The following is an 18830-nucleotide window of genomic DNA, read 5'->3' as shown; positions in this document are numbered from 1 at the left end:
GTGAAATATTTTGAATATAACTCCAATCGCCTCCAAAGGGGGCAAGTGCACTACTGACGGGCCATGTTATTTCATCCCCTCCCCTTCGACCAATGACAATCTAAAAGATGTATTTTTTGTTTCAATAGGTAATTTTCGGAAGATTCACCTGAGGCGCTTTACAATGTACGGAAATTCCTCTAAACTATTTTCGATCTGTTTCACACTATTAATATTCCGTCTGTTTTTGTTAAATGAAAGTATTAAATGAGTTGTTTGACTCACAACAGCTCTAAAACGTCTCCTAAAAATAATAATAGTAAATAAGAAACCGTGTAGTTTATTAGTTCCAGGGAATCTATACACAATGGAAGATAAATCTAAATTCCCGTTTCAATTCAAATCAATTAAGAAAAATTACATAAGCATGGTTATAAAATTTTAGAAATCCAGCTTTCTTCATTAGAATATAGCTTTGGGTATCAAAATAAATGAAAAATAATTGGATTATGTGTTTCCTCAACATTTTGATTTTCAAGTAATCTACAAAGGAAACTGGAAACTCATGTTAAATGCCAGAAAACTAGGCTAAATAAAAAAAGTAAATAAAATACTTACCAGCTTCGACCCACTTACAAAGAAAAAATCAGAACTTATGACAACCCTGTTGATGATAACATGATTTTATTCTTGGATTGAACATCTAAATAAAAATTTTCAGAATCAGTTTCAGGATATGGGGAACAATGTGTTTTTTTGTCTATTCTCTTTTCTAAAATTTGTTCTTTGTCCAGATCAGACAGAGAGTCCATTGTACCGTCACTATCGGTTAGGTTTGGTGAAAGAAGTTACAACGAATATCCGTGGAACCTGAGACAAATTGTAAAAGCCAAGAAGATCCACATGCATCATTCCTACGATCAGCAGGATTTGACAAATGACATCGCGCTGATCGAACTGGAAAAGCCTGTCGTTTTGACCCAGGGGGTTTACCCCGTCTGCTTACCCTCTCCAGGTATAAAATTACAAAATTAAGTGATCTACTAACATTTCACTGTGATAACGAGCAATGTATCTATAATGTATCTACAAATTGAGCAATGTATCTAAAAATTGGTAATGAGCAATGTAGCTATAAATCATGGAAATAATAAGTTTAAATTAAAGAGTAAAACAGGCAAGGGATTGTGTGATTCAGTTTTATCTGTTCTGATAGAAAAGGATTTCAGTGGTCAACTGTAATCTGATTTTCAGGAGATGTCAGAGCCGCCCAGATTTTGCCCCCCCCCCTAGGTTTAGAAATACCTTTTTGAGCATATTTTCATTGAAAAAAATGCCTTTTTTATATTTTCATTGAAATAGTTGAAAAAAGGGCAAAATTACCTCCCCCCTTAGATTCTGAAAAATACACTTTGCCCCCCCCCCCCCGCCGTCTCAAATTTTCGTGAATTGATACATCTTCTGGTTTTATAACTACCGGTTTTATCGATCGCCAAACACCCTTGGTATCAGAAAAGAAATATTCGAGCCTCAAAGTTGGCTGATGTGAGAAAGATGGCATTGAGCCTCTATATAAATTTAATACTCCAAAGGGCACAGTTTATAGAAAGGGGTGGAGAAGGTTTAAATACTATACAGGCAAATATCTTACAAGATCATCACTCAAAGAAGAACTGGTTTAACTCTCCTGTTATTTTGACGTTTATTTAAGATTACTTCTATACTCTTCCCAAAGAGTACAGATCTCTAGGGGTTCCGCAACAGCAGTAGAATAGGCAAATTCGGTTTAGTCATACAAGATGTAATAAAATTTTGTAGGATTACATCAACAAACTAACAAATTAATAGTAGGGAGTCAGGTATTACTCCGGAACGAACACAACTGCTGCCATCTATAATTGAGTCTAACGCTGAGAGGACATAATTTATTCATGAATTATTTATCCACAACCTATCATCAGTTCCGGACGGGACACCATATATGGGCATAGACAAAATTGATTTACATAATCTGACGGGGAATTCTAATGTAATACAAGGGGAATTAAGAAACAATATGGCTTCTTTGATCTTTAGGTCTGAGAGATAAATGGTCTTTAGTGACAGATATAAATTAATATTCTATTTTTAAATATGGTTTCTCTGGTCATTAGGCTTAGTGATAAATTCAGGAATTAATATTCTTTAGAAGTCTTAATAATGCAACTTGATTATTGATTTCATCTCTTGGATAACATAGATCTAAGATGTTTCTAAGTGCAACAGATACAGAGGGGAATGCATATGGCTTCACTTAGGGGAAGAGATAAAGCATTTAGTTTGCAGTGTATATGCGATATGTAATTTAATATTCTTTAGGTCTGAGAGATAAATTAATATTCTATCGAAACCTTAATAGTGTAGCTAGGAACACCTTAGAGATGAAGACTGATTGAATATATTTTACACAGGAAATGGTTTCCTGGGAATTTCAAATGTGACAGCGCAGGGATACAGAAGCAAAGGAACACGCAGAAATTACTTTTATGGATTATTTGGGCGAAACAGTTTGAGACATTTTAGGGATTGTTTGGGCGAAACAGTTTGAGACATTTTAGAAGATTATTTGGGGTGAAACTCTGTGGTCGTTATAATACACAAGTTCCATTTGAGCAGTGTTGTAAGGTCCCCTACTCCAACCCCAAAGGGCCCCTCCCCCGGGCCCTCAAAGGGCCCCCTCTCCCCCGGGGACCCCTCCCCATAAAAAGTTGCAGGGGGAGGGGAGCCCTTCTGTGTCTCAAGCGTGAAAAAAAGTATTAAGAAAATGGGGGGAGGGGACTTGGGGGAGGGGGCCCCCGGGAGGCCCTTTTGGGTCCGGGGGGAGGGGCCCCGGGGTAAGGGGGCCCTTTGGGGGCCAGGGGGAGGGGGCCATTTAGGGTTGAGGTAGGGGACCTTATAACTCTGTTCAAATGGAACTTTTGTATTAAAACGACCACAGAGTTTCACCCCAAATCTCTTCTAAAATGTCTCAAACTGTTTCGCCCAAATAATCCCTAAAAGTAATTTCTGCGTGTTTCTTTGTTTTAGCTTCCCTTCTTTGTCACGTTCGAAATTCACGAAGAACCATTTCCCGCGTAAAATTTGTTAAATATTTCTTGATCACGAAGGTTTTCATTGCTACACTATAAAGGTTTTGACAGAATATCAATTTATCTCTCTGACCTAAAGAATTTTAAATTACATATCGCATATACACTGCAAACCAAATGCTTTATCTCTTCCCCTAAGTGAAGCCATATGCATTCCCCTCCGTATCTGTTGCACTTAGAAACATCGTAAATCTATGTTATCCAAGAGATGAAATCAAGAATCAAGTTGCATTATTAAGACTTCGAAAGTATATTAATTCCTGAATTTATCGCTAAGCCTAAAGACCATAGAAGCCATATTTAAAAATAGAATATTAATTTATCTCTGTCACTAAAGACCATTGATCTCTCAGACCTAAAGATCAAAGAAGCCATATTGTTTCTTAATTCCCCTTGTATTACATTAGAATTCCCCGTCAGATTATGTAAATCAATTTTGTCTATGCCCATATATGGAGTCCCGTCCGGAACTCATGATAGGTAGTGGATCAATAATTCATGAATAAATTATTTCCTGTCAGCGTTATACTCGATTATAGATGGCAGCAGTTGTGTTCGTTCCGGAGTAATACCTGACTCCTTACTATTAATTTTTATAATATTTCTCTTAAATTAATATAATCTATAATTTTCATAAACTTTTCTACTGCAAACTCTGTTGGAAAAGAGGTTCTTATAAATCTCTTCGAAGTACAATATATTTGAGTTAGATGAAGACGTAAATTAGATGCATATTGAAGGAAATTGGATTTTCATTTTATTACAGGCAAAATCCACAGTGAGGTGAATGGGATAGTCAGTGGTTTTGGAAAGATAAACAGCCAGAAACGAACATCATTTCTCAATTGGGCCGATGTGGTTATTTGGGCAAATAGAAGATGTGGCAAAGCTTGGAGTAGCGAGACGCCTATAACGCAAGTTTGTGCACGAGGAAATAGAGGACAAGATACGTGTGAAGTATAACACAATTTTCAATATAACAATTTTTTATACTTGGTCCGTTCCTAGGGTTGGCGACGACCAGGGCAACGATAACCTCAGAACCCTTCCCCTGATAAGCTTTTTGTGAACTATCAAATGACTAATGAAATCGTTTTACAAAAAACTTCACCCCGTCACACTGCTCAGCCACGGAACCCCGAACAGCTTGCCCCAGTCGCCACCCCCTTCTTTGAACGGCGTGGTTCATATCACATAAATTCCATAATTATGTATTTAGATATTTATTAAAAAAAATCGTTCAAAACAGTTGCACGTGAGTTTACAGAGAGCAGCACTCATGAAGTCAGCTAAACATACACAAACAAAATAACAAAAATTTACTATAGAACCATGTCTGTGGTCCTATAACTAAATTTACGATTTAGAACATAAGCCGTATAAGCTAAAATAAACCTGTAGATTAAAATTTTTTACTGTCGTTCTTTTCTCATATTAATTTTTCCGAATGAATGGAGGCAACCGACAGAATTGACGAAAAAAACTAGTAGATGATAACTTGTACTTAATTCGGGAAAGAGCCTATAATTCGCTGACGGTAAAGCTAATGAATAAATTAGTCCCGAGACTGAACCGTGACTTTTTTTTATGAAAGAGTAAAAAAGCTCTCAGCAGGAATTTACATACAATCTTAAAGATAAAAAAAAATAATTATGTACTTGTAAATTTTCTACTGTTTACTGATTTTATTTTATATTGTAACGTTTGTGCGACCATAGTAGTCCTACGTATACAAATCGCTTGCATTTATTTTTCATTTATAATGTACAGGGTGTGAAAAGCGACTTTCCTTATTTTTACCTTACTCTTTGAAACAAAGAAATGAAGGCAAAGAGCTTCTATTTCCAAATAAAACTTGTATGAACAATAGAAGAAAAACATCTTATAGGATGAAAAAAAAAAGTTTTCATAAAATGATTACAAGGGGTATTCTTAAAATACGTAGAATTTCTGTGAGCAAAATAAAGGCAACGGCTTATGTAGGAGTTATATTTGTAGACTTTTTAGAAGGTCCAAAAATTGTCATAGGAGCCTATTACACAGAAGTTATGAAGAAATTTTAAGCAGAAAAAGCTTACAAGCGTCCGGGAAAGCTCTGCCTTGGAATCGTCTCCCATTATGAAAACGCCCCAGTGCATTCTTCACACGAAGTTTTGAAACAATGTTGGAGATCATTGCTGCCACATCCACCTTATAGCTCAGATTTCACTCTATCTGACTTTTCTCTGCCAATGATAAAAGAACAGTTGGAAGGCATCCGTTTCAATAGCAGAAATGAAGCAAAACACCAAATTTCTCCCAAGAAGTCTCCAGCTTTCTTCAAAAATGGAAGCACTGCTTAGAGAAGTGCATGACCTTGACGAGCCTATGTCGAAAGTAGATCAATGGCAACAGAAAAATTAATAAGGAATCACAAAATTTTCCGTATTTTTGAATGCCCCTCGTAGGATCTAGCATGTCTTTTAAGTAGATCCAGAAGGCAGGGGTGTGGCTTCAGCGTCTTTATTGGGGAGGGGGGCAAGAGGGGGTCCACCTCCAGATAGTCGATGGGCAAGGGCTATACTTTGGAAAAAGACAGTGGCGGTTTTAGTCTTTTCAATTTGCTTATACTTAAAATGAGTATTAAGGATACTTATATAAGTATTACAGTAAGTAACTATCTGCCAACTACAACCTCTACTTTATTTTAATAAAGATAAAACTGTAAAAACTACAAAATTATTATAAATGTTAGATTGTAAATTTGAGCTCCTAAAATTCCTGCGTCTAGGGCGAGTGCCCCATCAACTCCTTTCCTCTAAAACCCCCAGTGGGGAAAGGGGTGTTAGAAAACTTGTGAAAAACACAAGCCTAAATGTGTTATAAAGACGACTGAAAATTCTGATGATTCTGTTCCGAATTTTCTCCTATTAGTCTAAAGAGAAGTCAAGTCTTTGATGAGAGGGGCTATCACAAAGATGAGCCAAAGCTGAGGTTGGGCCATTAATTGGATCATATTTTTTAAACGATTGGGTCAAAGTTGAGCTGCTTTCACTGTTAAGATTGTCTTCACTTTTTGTTCTTGTGTTACTATAAGAAGACGTAGATGGGAATCAAATCCCTTTTCAGCACCATCTTCTTCTTGTTCCACTTTCCGTTGCTTTATTAAGTTAGTTCTGAGCCAAAAAAAGTAAGTAAGGAGCTCTACCCTTTATTGATTTAATTAGCCTGTTAGAACCAATTAAAGTTGATACAAATTATGTTTTTAATAAAGTTATAGAACACATTAAAGTTGACAGCTGGACAACGCTGGTTTTTACGGATCTGGTTAAGAAACCGACAGTTTGGCCATTTCAAATCACTGAGCCTAAGGACGCGCTTATTCAGAATCAATAATATACAGAATACATAGCATGTCAGCTGTCCCTGTCCTGGGACCACATGAGCACTTTTCCACCTAATAGGTGTACCAAGGGGGGTGTACCAGGCGATTAAGAAATAAAGATAACCCGTTCCTTCCCTAAGTCTTCAGTAGGGCATTTTTCGTCTAGTAATAACGAAGAAAAGTTACTATTTAGTAAAGACAATACTCGATTAAATTTAAAAATATTACAGAATACATTAATAAACAATGCACACGCATCAAACAGACATTACCAATGAGTTGTGCAGACGACAGTAGTGCACTGTAAACACTTCGGGTGGGTGATACTGAGTTTAATCAGCTCGGATTCTTTGCCAGTTTTACCGTTAATATTAATGTACATTTCCCCCTTCCACTTCCTTCACTCCCGCGCACCCATCATAGGACACAGAATCTCGCAGTTGAAACTATGCATTGCTCCAGCAGCCCCGTGCATCGTATCATTCAGTTATATGTGATTCGAAAATGACGTCTTAGCAAATCAAAAAGTACACCCATTAAATTACCATTATTGAAACCTTATACAGGAGAATTGCGCAGTACATGATGCTCATTGAACAACGAGAAAACATCACTTTTTTTTTTACACGGGCAGCAGTGATATGTCCTCTTATTTTTCTTCTTCGCTATTGAGGCACTGGAACATCATAGAGAGCTGTTTAAGGACTCGTAAAAGATAAATCTTATCGTCTTTTATATGCCTAGACTCGATAAGGCCATCATAAAGTGCCAGTGCACTAAAGGTGCAATTTGGGTGACCTTTTTGGAATGGAAAGGCTGGGCCGGACACATGGACATCATAGAGAGCTAAATATGGGCTCATTTATAAACTGACTTTTATATTTAATTGTTCTTCATAAATTTGGCTTTATGAGACAATTATAAAGTGACACATGGCACCCAAAGACCCAAAAACATGACACTGGTTTTTTTTTTTCTTATTTTTTGTAATGAAAAATAACAAAAAAGGGTGCTGTCCAATGAAAAAACTCGGCCGACAAATTTGCTCCCACCTCTTCCGAAATTCTCCTCTGTGGAGAATCCCCCTGAAAATTTTCTTTACATTTGGAATAGTGACAATATTTTTAATTTAAAGTATTCGAAAAAAATGTGTGAACTATTAACTTATTCGTTGAGCATTGTTGGATTAAGAATATCCAGAAAACCTGAACGATTCTTGGCAGCATTGTGGTAGAACTTTACATTAATTAAAACTTACCAGGGATGCATATCGGATGGGAAACATTGACACCTAGAGTTTGAAAATTACCTTCCCCTTCGTGTCTTCGTTGAAAAAAAAACGAAATCTAGAAAAATTACACAAAACTTTTTTTATGCTAATCAGGGCATGGGAGGTATACATTTCCGGAAGGGGGAGGAAGCCCTGAATTTTTTTTTTCTAAGATTCCCTTCACCAAGCGAATTTCAGTCTCCTAGTGCTGCATATTAAAACTGACATCAATAGATAAAGAGTATGGGCTGGTACCGTTTATTTGTGAGCATAAAATTTCTAATTTGTGAGAAAAATATACATGTTTTGCTCGGATTCACTTTATCCTACTTGCAGCAGACATTTCGTACAGCGTGCTGATGCAGAGATAAATGTCACACAAGTAGCACTGGCTTTACGTGAAATGCGACTCATAACAGTAAAAATCCTCCGCACATTTATTTCAACTCTTTTTTTGGGGCTGGTTAAAAGAAATAGAAATATTTAGAAATGCGAAAATAGCAAGAAGTCAGCATGGTATTGCACATAGAGGCAGTTCTACATTTATGGGTTAGTATGTGAATCCAAAACGTAAGAAATAGAATTTTATCAGCGCTCACTAGTCGTTTTAGTTAGAATTAAGAAAATTTGGAGCTATATTGGAGTTTTCATTTAAATACAATTAAATGATTCCTGGAGCTGATCTCTCCCCCTACTAACTTTTATGACTAAACTACAACCAATTTGACCTATCCAGCTACAGTACGAATATTATTACAAAAAGTACTAAGACTTAATTTCTTTTTCGATGATTTATTTTCATGTTTTTCAATGAAAAATAATTTCCCATTTCAAATGATTTTTGTTTTTCAATTATTCCATGTCTGTCTTATTTGCAGACGTAGAGGGTGTATTCATATCCACTTTCGTAAGTTTCAAGACAAGAAAATCTTATATTGAACGGATAGATTTAAAGAAGTAATAAACCCTTATTTATCAGGGGAAACAATTTGACCTGAGCAAACGTGGTGAAACAGAAAGTATAGAATATTTTCGCAATTTTACCATTAGATATGCTCACCTATTTATTTGATGATAAGGTATTAACAGCAATATATTTGTATAAATAATGATGTCAAACATATTAGGAGGTGTAATGGACCCCGTTTTTCGCCTTTTTTTATATTAAAAACGAATATGGATAAAAAAAATCATCTGCTCTAAGTAAAGAACGAAAGCGAAACTTAAAACGGGCAGCAGTTTTAAAGTTACTTAATAGCTTTCGTCTCCAAATTATTGGAGGGGGCAAATGCCCCCCCCCCTCAACGACGCCACTGCCAGAAGAAATAGAATCATATCAGGAGAAAACCATCCCCTTGTCCTATCCAGAATCTGGAAATGTTTTATCAGAGGCTCTTTGTATATCAAGCGACTCTTCAGTGGAATGAGGAAGTACACTGATATGTTGTTTTTTTGTCCTTTTTTAGCTTCTTCAAACTTTATAGAATTAAAGCATGAAAAGCTAAAATTATGCTATTTCGATTTATACAACCCAAAACCAATCTATAGCCTTAAATATATTTAGATCAATAAATTCATTCCATCATCTTTCAGGGCGACAGCGGTGGACCACTCATTGCCTCCACTCGCTCCGGATCATACGAATTGGTTGGCATCACAAGTTTCGGTGATACCTGTGGCTCCTCCTTTCTACCGGGCGTTTACACCCGAGTTTCAGTTTTCCTTGAATGGATGACATTAGTCTTGGCCCATATATGACAGCTATAGGACTATCATGACAATCAAATTATTTTGTAAGTTATAAATTTAAAAAGCGTATATTAGATACAGTCATTTCTATGCGTTCTATTATAAACAATAGGAACACTTCTAAAGTTTTATCAGAAACTGAGAAATTCAAAGCCTTATTAGATAAAGGGGCTATACTATTTTTTATTTTTAATTTCTTTCACAAAAACTGTTTGTAACAAACTTGAGGAAAAATAAATGACCAATCATCATAAATTTAGCTTCAGCATCAGAACACAGTGGTACCACACTGTATTTCCAAGTAATTTTAGGATTGTAGCAAATGTTTCTGAACTATTATACGGCTTTTGGCTCATATTATATCGTTCTTTTCAAGTAACGTAAAATAATGATATAAATTAACATGATATAGCTGCATTTGTATTTTCCAACGATTGCGCCACCGTATGATTTTTACAGATTATTTATCATTTGACGTCTATAATCTTTCTTATTATCGCTCTATGTATGGGAGTAAATGTTACATATTATTAACACATAAGTGTATCACTAGCCAAAACTTTTGGGAGGAGCCAATTGATTTTACTCACTGTGGTCATTTTTAATGACTATTTTACTGAGGCAGATTCACCGACCAGATCATGAGGAGAGCGCATTGAGATGTTCATGAAATCGGTTAGACTGCAGTAAAATCGCAAAAAATCGCGGTAAAATCTCAGTTACATATTCCAATCTATTCACAAAAATTGTCAATGCTGATTATTCATATACGCAGAAGATACCCATGCACACGTGGAGTAGAAGTAATTCAAGAGCTTTCATTTTGGGTAGGCGGTCAACGAAAAAAGAAGTGAGGATCTATATGTATATTAACCCGTTTCAAGTACCCTACTGGGGCTCTGTGGCCTATGTGAATTCTTTGAATATAATGATGTTGCCTATATGTATTATATTTCCCCTGGCCACTTCGTATAGAATTAGCTTAGTATAAAGATAAAAGGGGGCTCCTTCGAATGGAAATTGAAACTTCCGGTGCCCTTTAAGAGTCAAAACTGCTTGAACTAACCTCGAAAAATAATTCCAGAAACAGTGTCAGAGTGTTAAGTGCTTTGGAAATACGAAAAAGTAGGAGATATATGTCCATTAATATCGGCTATTTCAGTCTATCGAAAGCGACATTTACTTCTCTGAGGTTTATTAGATAAAAAAGTTTTTTCAACTGAAAGTAAGGAGAAACGTTAAAACTTAAAGCGAACATAAATTATTACGTATGAGGGGGGTTGCTCTTCCTCAGCACCTCACTCTTTACGCTAAAGATTTCTAGTACTTTTAAAAAAGCTTCTTGTTCTAATTAAAAGAACATAGTGTTTCAGGGGTCGTTCTTAAAGAATTGGGACATAATTCGAACTTTACCCCAAGAGCAAGGTGTTGAAGAAGACCAACCCCCCTCATATACGTAATAATTTCTGTTCGTTTTAAGTTTTAATGCCGCTCCTTATTTTCAGCTGTAAAAAAAACTTGTTTTTTATTTAATTTCTGATCGTTTTTTAAATAATGCCAGGAAATCTGGCTACACCTCCACGGATTTATTCTCAAGACAATTCAAGCGTGGTGAAAATTTAACCCAGACAATTACCCTTAACAGCCCCACCTATAAAATTGAGTCAGCAAAGAGAAAGCAAGACATAAGCCGAATTTTGTATAGGAATTCTGGCAAATTCCCCTGTGTAAAATTTCCCCTGAAAAATTCACTACCTGGAAACTTCCCTCCCCATAGAAAATCCGAGCAGCAGAAAATCCCCCCCACCGGAAAAATTGTATGCGTACGTCCCAATAACAAATACTATAGGTAAACAATGGACAAATTTTGTAACTTAGACCTTCCCCCAGGGGCTGTGGGGGGTGGGTCATGATATCTCCATTGGCATAGTTGTTCGACCTCTCAACTATGCAAAAGAAATGGCTATCTCAAAATTTTGATCGGACAATTTTGGGAAAAAAGGCCTCCAAATTTTTTGGTCACTTAAAAAGGGCACTAGATCTTTTAATTTCCGTTCGAATGAGCCCTCTCCCAATATTCTAGGACTACTGGGTCGATACGATCACCCCCTTAAAAAAAACGCATCCGTGATCTTTCTTCTAGCAAAAAAATACAAAATTCCACATTTTGCTAATAGGAGCTTGAAACCTCTACAATAGGGTTCTCTGATACACTAAATCTAATAGCGTGATTTTCATAAGATTCTATGATTTTTAGGGGATGTTTCCCCCTTTTTTCGAAAATAAGGCAAATTTTCTCAGGTTCGTAACCTTTAATGGGGAAGACTAAACTTAATAAAACTTATATATTTGAAATCAGCATAAAATCAGATTCTTTTGATATATCTATTGGTACTCAAAATTCCGTTTTTTAGAGTTTCGGTTACTATTGAACCGGGTCGCTCCTTACTTACAGTTCGTTACCACGAACTGTTTGATTAAGAGCGTGATTTGCTTAATCATAGTTTTACATTTTGAGTGATAGTCGAACGTAAATAAAAGTTTCTGACCATAATAGGCTATATTTGCATTTCCACAATTTTTTTGAAAAAACAATAAAGTCAAATCATAAAATCGAATTTCCTAGCGAAATACAGCAAACCATCAGTGAACTTTTTCATCTTCACTAGATTACTCTATTTGTAGTGTTTTTTTTTAGTTATACATTTTCTTACGCATAATTTCCCATTTATTTTTTACTAGATTTAAAAATGATTCTAGCATTCTCTGCTTCTTTTATAAAATGACAGTCAGTTTCAATTATAAAACAGAGCCTTGCGGGTATGATGCACGTGTTTTGTTGTTTACTATTTTATGCATAAATACCCACCTAATAAAAAATAATTTAGAATATGTGATAAAAACCTTCAGAAAATTACCGAATCTTCTTCAGTTTATTGCTTTGGAAGAATATAGTTTTTTTTTGCTAATTTTTTAACATTAACAGTTTATTTCAAAAAGCTTTTTAGACTGCTTTACAGTGGCGCCAATTCAGGAAATATTGCGGGGGGTGCAAAATGTATTTTCAAAGTCTGTCCAATTTTTTCAGGTTTATCCAACGAAAATATCAAAAAGATATTTTTCTGAATCCAAAGAGGAGGGGGGATTTACTTCTGCCCCCTCCACAAAAATGACGCCACTAACGCTTCAATTTACGATTCATGAAAACATTTTCTGCCAAGACTGTTTTCTCCTCCCTCCACCTTGTTTTAAGAAAGCCTTCCATGAATAAAAACATGATATTCTAGAAACCAAGATGCACTTTTTAGACTGCTTCTGTAAAAACCATCTAATCACCTTCCACATGAGGATGAGGTCTTTAGAGTATTTGCATCTAAGATACAAAATCTAAATACCATAATTCCAACACAACTTTATATTGAATCACGATCATATAAAATTATGCAAGATATAATATGAATAAAAATTGACAATATGGCATCTAAAAACACTATACGTGCCTCAATCGTCTCTGGTTATGTTATAAAATACATATAGATTATATTGGCAAATATGTATAACAAAATATCCTTTTATTTCTTTAAAAATAAAATCATAATACAAGATACAATCTAAATTAACCGACAGAGTATTATGTGTTGTAGAAGATACTGCAAGAAAACAAGAGTAAAACTGGAAAGATTGGACATTAACTAATTCAGACTACAATGATGACTCAGGTGTATTAAGAGAAACTATGGAAGGCCTTAACAGAGTGGTGAAAGGGGCGTAATTTGCAATGGGGTAGGAGGGAGGGCAACTGTCCCTCTCAGACCTCGGCTTGCCTCCCCCCGCTCCAAGTTTGTCCCCCCAGCTGAAAGTTAGTTTTTTCAAGAATCTTGTTAAAACTAAGATAAACTTGCATAATTCAAGCATCAACAGGAACAGATCAGTTTTTTGCAGTACATATTTACCTTTATAGTACTATAAAGTACATTTATAGCATTAAAAATTACCTTTATGATACCAAATGGCTTATTTTTTTAGTTTTAACTGTCATTTTCATTTGATTTGGGAAAAGTGGCTCCAACCTTGCCCCCCCCCCCAGTATTTTAAAAAAATTACGCCACTGTGGTGAAAGTACTAGTTATAGGAACCTGAAGCGATACGTAGATAAGTACTAAAGAAATGCTAATAAGAATTTGAAATCTAGGGAATTAGGGGTTAATTACTGGAAAAAAATTATAGGAGGATTGAGACTATTCGCAAATGGGTACTATCATCTCTCAGAGACACCTGCAATGAAAATACAGAAAGAGGATCACCAACGATATATATATGCATTTCCTCAGCCAGAAAAAGAAGACAAAATGAAGGAAACAAAACCTAAAAAAAAACGAGGATATAATACAAAATATTGTGCTGAGGTAGATCTACAGAGGAATATGAATAAAATAAGCAGTATTTCTATGATAAGAATTGGCTAAGAGTATTCTTAGAAGTAGGCGAAATAAATGATATTTCAAACATATTATTATAGGAAAAACGTCACTTCCAGTCTACTCAGCAAAACAATAGCCAACAAAAGACATATATTTAGGGCCTGGTGATCGTCCAAAAATCCCCGAAAAAATAAGGAAAAATGTCGATTTTTTTTTTTTTTTTTTGAGTAGATAAATCTACAACATTTATCGGACCCGCTATCGATATGGAAGTCTCAAAAGCGTCTAGACGTCTATCTCCTTGCGAATTTATTCAAATACCCTTGCATTAAAAATTAACCAAGATCACATCTATAATAAACCCGGGTAGTGATTTTTAAAATGGTATTTCGTGATCATTCTTCACATTGCTTGCAAAAAAAAAAAGAAGTTAAACCTCATCAGATACCACTACTTAAACTATTATGCGTTCAAATTCCATGCAATTGTATGAACTTCTATGCAAATTCTATGCATTTGAAATTATTTTTCGGTTTCAAATCAATTTTCTGAAGTTGGTTTATGTTTTTTTTTTATGTCTTTTTTATGTTTATGTTTCATGTTATGTTTAATGGTTTATGTTTTAAATCATAATTCATATCCTTGTGGCCAGTTCCTTACAAATATTGTACTGGATCCGAGTTGAATTCCAACACAAGCCGGTGTTTATTTAGAAATATTCTAGTATTAGTAATAATTTATTTTTAAACGCTACAAACAAAATTAAGCGGTAGCATACCAAAAGCGTCGCTTGCAAGGGTGTGCTACAAGAATAAAAGATAACAACAAATTTTATAACTATCTTTTACAGAGTATACTTTCAATGAATTTGCACATTTTCCCCAAAATTTAGGACTTACATAGAATTTTTAAACAAAATGAAAGGAAAATAAAGGAAATAATAAGGGAAGGAAAATAAAAGGAAAACAAAAGGAAAGCCCAGTTTGACAGTTAATTAGGCAAAGTTCTGTAACAGGTTACAGATCTTCAAATAGCAGGTTTTGGTGAGGCCACATTTTTGACAGAAAGCCAAGCCCTACAAATGTTGGATTAATATCTGGTGATCAGAAAAGGAAATTAAGTTTTGACTATTGAAAATGTTATCTCCTAATGCAGCTAAAAGTATATCGCTTCTTTTACTAAACTGGGTTATATGCATTTAATGGTCTAGGACCAATAAAAACATTTAATTATTCTTTTATTTGAGTTTCATTTGAAAATCTGTTTCAATGGTTGATCAATATATAGTGCTTTTTATGAGTAAGTATTTTTGTATGTAAATATGGCTAAGTGTTTTGTTCAGAATATTGCAAACACATCCATGGCGTTTTGCAAAAAGGGCCCGAGTCTACTTTTTCCAAAAATGAGTTAAGCATATGTTTCGAAAGAGCTCAAAGATATCTATCGATTGGTATATTCAGAAATGGGCTTATTTTCAATCCTGACCAAGTTATAAATTGTTCTAAAAGGGCGTAAAAGAGAGCGTAGGTCCCATATCTTCTAAGTAAAAAACAATTCAGCAATTTGGACATTTCTAGCGAATTCCGATCGGAAAGTTAACTAGAAATCAGTCTTTAAAGTTTAGAGTTTTTTAAATTATGATTTGTGGGAAAGAGTTTTTACTGTGCATTCTATTTTAATTTTGCTCTCCTGTAAAATTAGGAAAAGTGGACTTCGGCCCTTTTTTGCAAAACGCCATGGACATCACTTCTGCAGCTCACTTAAGACCAACCAACTATTAAACTGTATCAAGCATATAGGAAATAACTTAAAAGATGAAATTTTAGAATACTTGTACGTTTTGTTACACAATTAAATAGCAGAAATATTGATTCCATTACTGTTTGTTTAGGCACAGAGAGAGAGCAGTAGCACAGAGTTTAATGTGTAAGAGCTCTTAAAAAGTTTTCCTAATTGATTTATATTTGTTGTCTTCAAAATTACGAATCAAAGAGGACAGCCCCTGAAACCCCGATGGTCGTATATTTGAAAGCAAAATTTATTCATTAAAAGAAACATCTTATGGTGTCAATGGTTTGGCCTATGATCTAAATTCTCCTAAAATAGCATCCACAAGAAAATTAGATAAATTGGACATCTCCTTGTTAGAGTCCAGACTGGCTTTGACTAGCTTACTAGTTAACCAACCGGGGCAAAGAAAAATCAATCCAAAGAAAAAGGAACAGTTTTCACTGGAAGATGTTAAGCAATACGCAAGCGGCGTAAGGCTTCAAATAAATCATTACTGAAAGGATATGGCGTACGCCTACTCAGCGAGACAACAGACGATAGGGTTAAATTGCACTTATTTAAATGAATTAGAGCTTTTGCAAAAGATAGTGAGGATTGACTATTGCAAACAAAGCCTTCAACTACTACGCGCTCCAAAAAGTAATTAGAAATAGTAGATTATAGATAAAATTTACGAAAGAAGAGGTTCGAGCCCACTTAATCTCGACTTTAGAAACAAACGACACAGAGTACTCGACCATGTCCTCAGAATACACAAAAATTAAATCCCTTAGAATAGTTTTAATAAGCAGCCTAAAAGGGACAAAAGCATGAAATCCTAAATTATGCTATGAATGCAAAAAAATAACTCTTTGGGGATTTATTAGGAGGTAGCAATAGGAGAAACTATAAAAAGGTGGGATGGATAGGGAGTGACTGCAAATGTCATGGTATAAAGCAGGTTGGTACTGCCACGGGTAATAGTCGTAGTGTAGCGTTAGTACATAATGATTTAAACTAATTTAGGGAAACTCCTGAGAATTATAAAAGGAAAGACAAAATGAACTAACATTCCATGGAATGTAAACAGTCACCGGCACATTTAAACTTCAACTTCAAAATAAAAGGGTAAGACGACGTGATTCAATTTTAAGTATGTTTTCCTACAGGCAACTATGACGGCTTCAGTTTTGAAAAGACTTCATCGTTGTGAACTACTTTCATTTGGGAAATCTCGAGTGACCATATGGACATCACGCTGAGAATAATGGAGATTGTCTGTATCAGACTCTTGTCTTAGATTAAACATATTCTGAAAAAAATATAAAGCAAATCAATTAACAATTGCAAGAATTCTAACAACCCCAAAATCTAAGAATTTGGTGCCATTGTACTTATGGAATTCAATAATTCTGATGATGGTCCTTCTTTAAAGACATTAATCGTGAATCAAATTGATATTTCACTATAAATGAAACCCACCACTAATGATGAAGTACATAAAATGGCGTTTGAGATAAAAAGTACACCGGCCGGTAGTGATTCAGCTAATCATTTTGTGCTAAAAACTCAGTTTCCTCACGTTTTGGTTGTTTTTACTTCTCTTATTACCGCACGTTTTAGACAGAAAAATTTCTGCATTGTAAAAAAATTACTTCAAATAACTCTTGCGTTTAAGAATGGTAACAAGAATATCTTTTAAAATTGTTGATCGGTAACCTTGACAATGATCATAGCTGTTTTTTTAACATAGAACTTATTTTTTTGCTAATGTTTTGCACACGTCTCTTTCCTAAATGTGACACTCGCTACTACCAAAAACTGTACATGGAAGTCTTTTTTTTCTAATTTTTTAAGATAAACATGGTTGGCTAAATTTCCACATAACATAATCAAAGAATCAGATTTGTACCTTAGGGTAGCTAGTTTGCTTTTGGTACTGATTAAGGCATTTGAAACAATAGATCTCCGGATATTATCACGAAAATGTGAATTTTACGGACTAAGAGGTGCTACCCAGAGTATCTCCATTCAAATTCTTCAAGTAAAAATTTTGTTAGTTGTGGAGTCCCCCAAGGTACTCTTTTGGGTCCTACTTTCTTTCGAATTTTTACTAATGACCAATCAACTGCTATTGATGCTCTCTGCAGCACTAAGGACGCTGTTGACCCTGCAATTCTTTGACTGAATCCACTACACTTTTATTTGCTGACGATACAACCTTGAAGTGTTTTGCCCTAACTGGACAACTCCTCAACTCCTCGATTAGCACAGCAAACAGTAAGATATGTCCAAGGCTACACGTAAATCCTCTTGGTTTGACTATAGGCAAGTCAAATTTTACTATTTTTTCATGTTCCAGAAATCATTATCCTTGGATTCCAGAAATACCAACTGAGATGGGAATCATTAGGCGTACATCTCTTAAGTTGCATTGGTATTTATATTTATGGAACTTTATCATTTACTTGCAGTGCTAAGGATCTTAGAATGTAATAAAATCCGATGAATCTTACATAGTCCCCATTTATACAGAACTACATCGATCATTTATGTAATAACATTAAACTTGATGAATCTTATATATCTGGAATCAGCAAAATAAGCCAATAATTTTGCTGTATATTGATGTAAAAATTTCATTTTTTAAAATTTCGTTACAATTTAGTCGAGTCACTCCTTACATATATGCAGTTCTTTGTAAAAACATTGATTTTCTTTTAAATATTTTCTTTTGTTAGTTACAAAAGCACGTATATGTGACAGATTCCTGATGTTATAATAATAGCATAAGCTACTACAGTGTTATAGAAAATGCCGTTTTTCGTAAAAAATTGATTATATTAAAAAAAAATTAAGTACAAAAGGCCCTAGATGTGGCAATTTCCTTTAAAATGAGCCATTAAACAGCACTCGATGATGTTCCAGTGCCCCGCTATCTGTTGAAAAGAAAAAAATAAAACAAAAAGATGACGTAAATGCAGAATATCGTAGTTCAAGCAACTTATCTTATTTTTCAAGCCAATAGATTTTCCTCATTATTCAAGCCAAGGGACGACAAGTTTTCTATATAATGGTTTCGGACAGGGCGGTTCTCATAGTGTGCTTCTGGTTATGACATTACGCTATTTTTAGGAGTTATTGGCTAT

General features: G+C 35.0%; 2 protein-coding genes across 4 annotated transcripts in view; one reads left to right on the top strand and one right to left on the bottom strand.

The window, feature by feature from the left end:
- LOC148955560 (prothrombin-like) overlaps window positions 1–9951 on the top strand; it is an 89162-nt gene extending 79211 nt beyond the window's left edge. The window contains exons 8-10 of the mRNA XM_089102807.1: window positions 774–994; window positions 3874–4064; window positions 9335–9951. Coding sequence (XP_088958933.1) covers window positions 774–994; window positions 3874–4064; window positions 9335–9499 — 577 coding nt within the window. The 3' untranslated portion in view covers window positions 9500–9951. The remainder of the gene's footprint in view (window positions 1–773; window positions 995–3873; window positions 4065–9334) is intronic.
- Window positions 1–18830, bottom strand: part of Clk (circadian locomoter output cycles kaput protein Clock) — a 103226-nt gene that overhangs the window by 5982 nt on the left and 78414 nt on the right. The window contains exons 20-21 of one of the 3 annotated variants that reach the window (XR_016143119.1): window positions 16752–16993; window positions 12967–13855 (exon numbers count right to left, since the gene is read on the bottom strand). Coding sequence is in view for 1 of the 3 variants with exons in the window: in XM_089102788.1 (XP_088958914.1) it covers window positions 16883–16993 (111 nt within the window). In the remaining 2 variants the exon portion in view is untranslated. Of the gene's footprint in view, window positions 1–12966; window positions 16994–18830 lie in introns of those variants that run through there. The other 2 variants (XR_016143120.1, XM_089102788.1) reach the window with 2 other exon arrangements.

This window comes from Artemia sp. Qi Xiang Cuo, chromosome 2 (genome assembly GCF_049724085.1).
Source record: "Artemia sp. Qi Xiang Cuo chromosome 2, ASM4972408v1, whole genome shotgun sequence".
Taxonomy (NCBI): Eukaryota; Metazoa; Arthropoda; class Branchiopoda; order Anostraca; family Artemiidae; genus Artemia; species Artemia sp. Qi Xiang Cuo.
The sequence above is the reverse complement of the archived record's forward strand: the minus strand, read 5'-3'. Positions and strand labels throughout refer to the sequence as shown.